The sequence below is a fragment of the Leucoraja erinacea genome, chromosome 3 (assembly GCF_028641065.1).
Source record: "Leucoraja erinacea ecotype New England chromosome 3, Leri_hhj_1, whole genome shotgun sequence".
In the NCBI taxonomy this organism is placed as follows: domain Eukaryota; kingdom Metazoa; phylum Chordata; class Chondrichthyes; order Rajiformes; family Rajidae; genus Leucoraja; species Leucoraja erinaceus.
In genome coordinates this window covers 22,196,463-22,205,559 of record NC_073379.1, presented here as the reverse complement: position 1 = coordinate 22,205,559, position 9,097 = coordinate 22,196,463, and the positions used below count along the sequence as shown (strand labels likewise).

The 9,097-nt window shown below is 44.6% G+C and overlaps 1 protein-coding gene across 1 annotated transcript in view; it reads left to right on the top strand.

Annotated features, from left to right (window-relative positions):
* The first annotated feature begins 2,688 nt into the window (after positions 1-2,688).
* The window catches only part of LOC129695369 (DNA polymerase nu-like), a 29,497-nt gene continuing 23,088 nt past the window's right edge, over positions 2,689-9,097 (top strand). Inside the window, exon 1 of the mRNA XM_055632258.1 lies at positions 2,689-7,682. Within this exon, the coding sequence (XP_055488233.1) occupies positions 7,550-7,682 (133 nt within the window). The 5' untranslated portion in view covers positions 2,689-7,549. The remainder of the gene's footprint in view (positions 7,683-9,097) is intronic.

Genomic DNA, 9,097 nt, shown 5'->3' with positions numbered 1-9,097 from the left:
AGTGTTTTACAGCAACAGGCCCTTTGGCCCATCGGGTCCGCACTGACCATCAAGCATCCCAGTTTACGCCAACCCTCCTCTAATCCCATTTTATTCTGCCCTGATTCTCCCTCTTATCTACACACGCAGGGTAATTTACAGAGGGCAATCAACTTACTACTGCAAAAAATCTTTGGGGTGTGGGAGGAAAGCTTAGTACCGGGGAAAACCCAAATGATCACAATGGGAACGTGCAAACACCACAGAGACAGTATCTGGGTACAAGATTGAATCCATGTTGCTGGACTTGAAGCCGCTCCACTTGCTGCATCACCGTGCAACCTGAAAACTTCTTCTGCATTCGTCAGTGTAAACCTAGATCTCCTCAATGATAGATGAGCATTGTACCAATGACAAACAGTGGCCCTGTTGAAACACGTTTTTTAAAGATGGTCCAGGGATTCCTAGGCTGAAGCACAGGAGGTGTAGTACGATACAACACAGAAACAGGGCCTTCAGCCCAGCCCAACCCATCCAATGCTGACCAAAGTGTCTACCTGAGATAGATACAAAATGCTGGAGTAACTCAGAGGGTGAGACAGCATCTCTGGTGAAAAAGGATGGGTGACATTTCGGAATGGAACGGAAAGGTCCCGACCCAAAATGTCACCCAGCCTTCTTCTCCAGAGATGCTGCCTGACCCTCTGATTTACTTCAGCACTTTATGTCTATCTTTGTTATAAATTAGCATCTGCATTTCTTTGGTTCTACATTTTGTCTACCTGAGCTAGTCCCATTTGTCTGTGTTTGGTCCATATCCCTCTAAACCTTTTCCTATCCTCATATCTGTCCATATGTTTATTAAATGTTGTAATTGTACCCATCCCTACTTATTTGTCATAGTGGTGCAGCGGTAGAGTTGCTGCCTCACATCGCCAGAGACCCGGGTTTGATCCTGACCTCGGATGTAGTCTGTACGGAGTTTGCACGTTCTCCCTGTGATCACATGGGTTTTCTCCAGGTGCTCTGGTTTCCTCCCACACTCCAAATACATACAGGTTTGTAGGTTAATTGGCTTTGGTAAAATTGTAATTTGTCCCTAGTGTGTAGGATAGTGCCAGCGTATTGGGATCGCCTGGTTCCATGTTGTATCTCTAAAGCCTTACAACACAAGCCTTCCTGACCTGACAATATCCTTGTGAATCTTCTCTGCATGTTTTCCAGCTTACTGACATCCTTCCTACAGCTGGACAACCAGAAATCCCAACAAGAATCCGAGTGCAGTCTTGCCAAACAGCCTGCCCAGTTGTAACATGATGCACCAACTCTTGTACATGAAGAAAAGCATACCAAATGCCTTCCTAACCAACCTGTCTCCCTGTGTTGCCACCTTCTGGAACTATGTACTCGTACCACTTGTTTTCTTTGTTCTACAACACTCTCTAGGACTCTGCCATTTACTGTGTATGTCCTGCCCTGGTTTAACTTCGCAAAATACACTTTGCATTGCTCTGAGTTAAATGCCATAACTTAACACATAGAAACATAGAAAATAGGTGCAGGAGTAGGCCATTCGGCCCTTCGAGCCTGCACCACCATTCAATATGATCATGCCTGATCATATTGAATGGCGTTATTGAATGGCATATTGAAACACATTTTATCAGTTGTTCAAGATCCTTTTGTAATCTTAGATAACCTTGTTTGCCAACCCCGACACTACCAATTTTGGTGTTGTCTGCAAACGTACTAACTTTGCCACCTCCATACTCATCAAAATTGTTGAATTGATGACAAACAAAGAGGACCCAGCACAAATTGCTGTGACACATCACCAGTCATATGCCTCCAATCTGTAAAACAACCCTCCATTACCAGCCTCTGACTCCTGACATCAAGTCAATTTTGTGTCCAATTGGCTAGCTGACCCCAGATTCCCATGTGATCTAACCTTCCAGCCCAGTTGACCACAAGAAGCCCTGTCAAAGTCCTTACTAAAGCCAACATAGACAACATATACCACCTTGCCCTCATCAAGCCTCTTGATCACCTCTTCAAACCACTCATCAATTTCATGATACCGGATTTCCCACACACAAAGCCATGCTGAGCGACTATCCTTGATCAGTCCGTGCCTTTCCAAATGCAGGTAGAACCTGTCTTGCAGAGTTGTAGCAGATTTTTTGAATATTTTTCAGTGAGTAGGGAGGAACCTTTGGTATTACTAGATTACTACCCTCCTCCTGATTGGATCTCCTTTAAAATTCATATTCGCTATGAGAGAGATCTTCACCTCTGTCTTTGCTTAAAATTCATTCAATCTTGGGAGCAGAACTAGAACTGTTGACCCATTATAGCAATGGACAGATACTCTCTTTCCTCATTATTCCAGCATCTGCAGTTCCTTGTGTCTCACAATTCCAACATCTGCAGTTTCTTGTCTCAAAATTCCAACATCTGTAATTCCTTGTGTCTTAAGATTCCAGCATCACCAGTTTCTTGTGTTCCAGGATACCAGCATCTGCAGTTTATTGCGTCTGTTCTCTCTTCTCCCCTGGTACCAGGACTGCATTGTGTAAACGGCAAACAAAAAAATCAAACAGGAAAGTTGGCAGCATCGTGTATCCAGGAGTATTTTGGCAAGAAAACTGTTGACCTTAGTTGCAACAGCACAATCAGGCTTGTGTTTCATGATGATTGTTATTCGAAACACATTCCAATTAAAGAACTTGTTCGGCAGCTCACAGGGCAAATGTTCTCAAATAGCTGCTGAGATACCTGCCTGCCTGAGAAAGAAGCAACTGAAGAGAATCATTGTTGGTCATGCAATAAAGGCCACTGGGTGCTCCAGAGGAGCTCAGTAACTTTAGATGTGCCTTTGAGCAAGTATGAATGAAAGACAGTTTGGAATGCTTGCAAGATCTGCCTGTCTTTGATGTAACCCGGTCATTCCATTACAAAACGGCTTAACTGCTGAGAACTCCAAGTTTCCAAAAGGTTACGTCTTTTGTAAAACAAAAGAGTTCATTCAACAAAAAAATTCAATTATGACCCGAGTCCTTCCTTAACAATTAAAGGAAAATGTCTTTTGGTGTTTGCCAAGCTTTTGGTAGTGAAGCTTTTTCCCACAGTAGATATCTAGAATTAGTGTCAATCATTGATGGTCACTGCTTAAAGGAAGTAGTTTTTCATAGAACCAGTTCCAACAAAACCCAGGGGTAACTGGCAGTACCAATATTCTGCTCCTAAGCAAACTACCATGGAATTTTTACTGACCATTCAAGAGAAGCTGGACAGTGTGAGTCTGTTCTTTGGAGTTTAGAAGAATGAGGAGTGTCCTTATCTAAACATGTAGATCCTAAGGGATAACCAAAGAACTGCAGATGATGGAATCTTGCGTGGACCATAAAGTGCTGAAGTAACTCATTGGGTCAGGCAGCATCTCTGGAGCACATGGATAGGCGACGTTCTGGGTTGGGATCATTTAAACTTTAGACTTTAAAGATACAGCGCGGAAACAGGCCCTTTGGCCCACTGAGTCCGAGCCGACCAGCGATCAACTCGTACACTAGCACTATCCTACATGCTAGGGACAATTTACAATTTTCCCCAAAGCCAATTAACCTACAAACCTGCACGTCTTTGGTGTGTGGGAGGAACCCGGAGGAAATTCACGAGTTCACAGCGAGAATATACAAACTCCGTACAGACAGCACCTGTAGTCAGGATCGACCCTGGGTCTCCAGTGCTGTAAGGCTGCAACTCTACTGCTGCGCCACTGTGTCGCCCTTTCTTCTGACCTCAGGTCCTAAGGGGCTTGACAGGGTAAACTGAAATGATTTCAATTGTGGGAGAGTCACAAACAAAGGGTCATAGCTACAAGCTGAGGGGTTGGTCAATTAAAACCTGTTGCGCAGAAATGTCTTCTGTCACAGGGTAGTAACTCTCTGGAATCCTCTGCCCCTGGGGGTCATGGAGTTCAGATCATTAGACTCTATACATTTATATATATGGATAGGAAGGGTTTTGAGGGATTTGGGCCAAATGGCTACAATGCCAAGTTCTTTGGCATGGACAAGGTGGGCCAAAGTGCCTGTTTCAATGGCTGTAAGATGTGTTTAGTTTTTGGTTTAGTTTTAGAGATACAGCATGGGAACAGGCCCTTCAGCCCTCCAAGTTCACACTGACCATCGATTACCCTTTCACACTGGTTCTCTGGTATCCCGGCTTGCATCCACTCCCTGCACAATTTATAGAGGCCATTTAACCTACCACCACCCACATCTTTGGCTTTAGGGCCCTGAACCTGCTCCAATTCTCTTGTGTTCTTGTGATTTCTAAACTCAGTTTATGGTTGTGGGTAACCCTCTCACTCTGATGAAGGATCTACTGGTATTATCTTCCTGAGACCTGAGTTCAAACAGTGGCTGGGTGAAAGTTTAGGTATTGCTTATTTATTGTCACGTGTACTGGGAGACAGTGAAACATTTTGTTCTGCCTGTCATCAGGAAGAAGGTATAGGAGTCTGAAAACTGTAATGTGTCCAGAACAGCTTCTTCCCAACATCTATCAGGCTTTTCAACACTTCGAACTGCAACAAAAGTTCATGTTATAGTAGTCCATCAAGTCTACTCCGCCATTCAATCATGGCTGATTATCTTTCCCACTCAACTCTATTCTCCTGCCTTCTCCCCATAACCGTTGACACACTTATTAATCAAGAATCTGTCAATCTCTGCCTTAAAAATATGCAATGACTTGGCCTCCACAGGATGTAGTGCAATGAATTCCACAGATTCACCACCCCCTGACTGAAGAAATTACTCCTCATCTCCTTTCTAAAGGCATGTCCTTTTATTACGAAGCTATGGCCTTTGGTCCTAGACTTTCCCCCTAGTGGAAACATCCTCTCCACATCTACTTTATCCAGGTCTTTCACCTAAACTCAGAAATACGCACTGCCTGGGTATACTGGGGAATTTGTTTTTTTGTTTTTGCACTATATTGGGTTTTTTATTTATCGTGCCGTACATGAGTGCAACAGATAATGGGTGGTGTGCATATGGAACGAGCTGCTGGAGGAGGTAGTTGAGGCAGATACTATAACAGTATTTAAAAGACACTTGGACAGGTACAAGGATAGGAAAGGTTTAGAGGGATATGGGCTAAATGCAGCCAAATGAAACTAGCTTAGATGGGGAATCTTGCTTGGCATGGACGAGTTGGGCTGAAGGGCCTGTTTCCGTGGTCTATGACTATAGCAATGATGAGTGCCTGGACCGCACTTCCAAGGGGGTGGCGGAAACAGGTATGGCAGTGACTTTTATGAGGTTTTTAGATAGGCACGTGGATATGCAGGGAACAGAGGGATATGGATCACGTGCAGGCAGACGGGATTAGTTTAACTTGGAATCATGTTCGGCATGGACATCGTGGCCCTTGATAAGTTTCAACACTGGACTCTGTCTAACGGAAGGGAGAGTGACTTGGATCACAGGCAGCAGGGGAGGAATTGGGGACCTGGTGGGAGAATGTGAGAATCATGCGAAGCTGAATAAAACGGTGTATTTGGTCATTTGAGTAACTCGATTCCAAGTGTTGTCAAAAATTCACATCATATCGGTATACATTCCCAAATTAAAAAAAACTTGCAGATCCATAAATCATAAGCTAGAAACTAGCAAACACAAGGTGAGATGATGGAATGGCAGGGTGTGAGAGGTTGACACAAGTAACTGCAGATGCTAGAATCTTCAGCAGAACACAAAGTGCAGGACTAACTCAGTGAGTCAAGGCAGCATCTGTGGAGGGAATGGATAGATGACATATTGTGTTGGGGCCCTTCTTCAGACCCAGATTTGGCTGCAAATTATGATCCTAATGCAAGCTTTGATATCAATGACAATGATCCAGATCCTCAACCAAGATACAACCATAATGACAATAATCGAAGAATCATTGAATCATTCTGAAGAAAGCCTCCAATCCGAAGAGCAGTTTGTCCATTCTCTCCACAGATGCTGCCTGACCTGCTGAGTTACTCCAGCACTTTGTGTTGTACTCCTTGATTATGTTGGCTGCTTTCTCGAGGCTGTGTGGTCTCCATTTAACTCCCTCTGCGGCCCCAGATTGTTTTTTTAGTTCTCAACTTCAGAGAGAAGTTGCTACTGTAAATTTATATTACAAATTCTCTCTGAAGTGAGCTAAATGATGTGAAAAGCATATTTCCTCCTCAGAGATCTGAGATGAATATTTCCCAAATTGTCAATAATTTGGTTCTTACTGGGAAATGCAAAGATAATCTTTTGTGAAGCTGGTCTCCAGTCTGTGAGAAAGCCTTTTTGTCGACTCGTTGCTAAGGAGCCAGTTCATCTGTAGCCTGCAGTTCAAGTGTTTCAACATTTTATATTGGAAGCATAGAAGAAGTACACCCAGAGGAGGTCAAACAACCTATTATGCCTATTGAAAAAGAGCTACCCAGTTTTAACTCCATCATCCCAGTCCAAACCGTGCCGTACTTCCTTAAGACATACAAGGATGCCTTTTCGGTGTGTCAAGTCTATGCTGGTCAAAAGGGCAATCCCATTTCCCACAAATTTTCCCTGTAATCTATTCTCCCCACATTCCCATGAACTTTCAGGGCATCAATATAGCTTCCTTCCTTGGAGACACAAGGAACTTGAATTTTGCATAGAACACAAAGCGTTGGAGTAGCTCAGGGGATCAGGTAACATCTCTTGAAGGGTCCTGACTCGAAAAGTCATGTATCTATGTCCCCTAAAGATGCTGCTCTCCTGACCCTCTGAATTACTCCAGCACTTTGTGTTCTACTGCTTCCTTCCTTTTCTTGCTATAATTCTCTTTCTCTCTCCTTTTCTCTCTCTCTCTGTTTCTCTCTCTCCCTCCTCATTTCTGTTCTCTTCCTACCTTGCTCTCTTCCTCTTTTCTTGTTCTGAGTCAGAGTGTCAGACACCACAGAAGCCGGCCCTTCGGCCCATCATCCAGCCATCCATTTTTACGCTCTAATCTCATTTTATTCTCCTCACATTCCCCTCAATACCCCCAGGATTCTCCCACTCACCCTCTTACAAGGGGTCAATTACAGCGGCCTATTAACCTACCAACTCTTACATCTTTGGGATATGGAAGAACACCGGAGCAGGTGGGAGAACGTGCAAACTCCATACAGTCAGCGGCAGAGGTCGGGATTGAACCCGGGTCTCAGGAGGCCGTGATGCAGCAGCTCCACTCGCTGTGCCACTCTGTCACCTATAGACCACAGCTCTTTGAGTAAGAATTTCATTGTTCCTTTTTGGGATATACGACAATAAAACACTCTGGACTCTGGAAATGCACCTGCAGGTACAGTTTCAGTGTAATGATGTCTGCTGCCTCTTAAGGCCCTCTGGCATTTGTTATCCTTAGAAACGTTCACAGAACTATTTAGATGTACATTAGAACACCAGGCCCATCATATCCCGGTGAGATTTCTTAAGGGCCAGCTGATTATCATAGACAGGGTCCGTGGAGAATTATTCATTTTAAAGATCTGCAGTGTAATGGAGATGACATGTGTCCTCCTGTTCTATTAGGTCACGTTGTTTCAATTATGGGGCGCAAGAGATCGTTCCTTCTCATCAACTCACAAGACTACAGTGCCCGAAATCAAGCAGAGAGACAGGCCGTCAACTTTGTAGTTCAAGGTAAGAAGAATAAATTCTGCTCGGTCTAGCAGTCTACCGACCTGGATTAGAAGGTATAAGCCATAAGGAGAGGTTAGACAAACTTGGATTGTTTTCTCTGCTCGTCAGAGGCTGAGGGGAGGGAGACCTGATAAAAGTATATATCATTATGAGAGGCACAGAAAGGGGAGATTGTCAGAACCTTTATTCCCCAGGGTGGAAATGTCAACGTAGATCCAAGTAAGGAACTCCAGCATTTTGTGTCTTTTTTTTGGAATGGGTACAGGAGCGCATTGCTTTAAAGGTGAGAAGGGCAAAGTATATAGGAGATGTGCAGGGGCAAGTTTTTTTACACAGAGAGTGGTGGGTCCCTGGAATACATTGCCAGGGGTGGAGGCAAATATGACAGTGGTGCTTAAGAGCTTTTAGATAGGCACATGGAAGTACAGGCAATGGAGAGAAATGGATCATGTGCAGGCTGATGAGATTAGTTTCACACGGCATCATGTACGGTACAGACATCGTGGGCCAAAAGGCCTGGTCCTGTGCTGTAGTTTTCTATATTCCGCATTCTATCTTGAGCTGTAATCATATAAGAAACCTTACAGCCTGGGAGTGTTGAGTAGTTTGTCCAACAGAGTCATGGAGTCATACAGCATATGAACCAGGAACCAGGCCCTTCAGCCCAACCCGTTCATACCAACCAAGAGGCACCATCTAAGCTGGTCCCATTTACCTAGATTGACCCATATCCGTCCATATCTTTCCCACCTACGTACCTGCCCAAATATCTTTTAAATGTTGTTATCGGCTCAACCACGACATCTGGCAGCTTGTTCCATAAACCCATGTAAGATAGACACAAAATACTGGAGTAATGGGCCTGTCCCACTTAGGCGATATTTTAGGCGACTACAGGCGACTTGGCTGTAGCCACATGTTCGCCGGTGATCGCCTGTATGGGTCGTGAGTAGTCCCCTCAGTCGTGCAAAGAGTTGTTGCATCTTTCTGGTCGCCGCAAAATTTTCAACATGTTGGAATTTTTTTGGCGACATTGGGTTTGGTGCATATGAGCGAATCTTGACTTCTCCTGATGTAGGTGCTATGGTAGGTTGTTGCCAGGATGACGTAGGTTGTCGCCGGTGCCGACTTCGGTGAATTCCATTGGCGACTACCTACGTCAACCTATGTCAACCAGCGACAGGTACCGGCAACTGAATTGTCTTACCTTGTCGTAGCTTGTCACGGGTGGGCGTAGATTGTCGTAGGTGGACGTCCGAATGGTCGCCAGTTGTCAGTAGCTTGCCATAGCTTGACATCGACTAGGAGGTAGGTGGTTGTAGACATTGTCGTACGGGGGGTCCAGTCGCCGGTTTTTCGGCGACCTGCGACGACTATGACAGTCGCCGAAAAAATCGCCTGTGGGACAAGCCCAT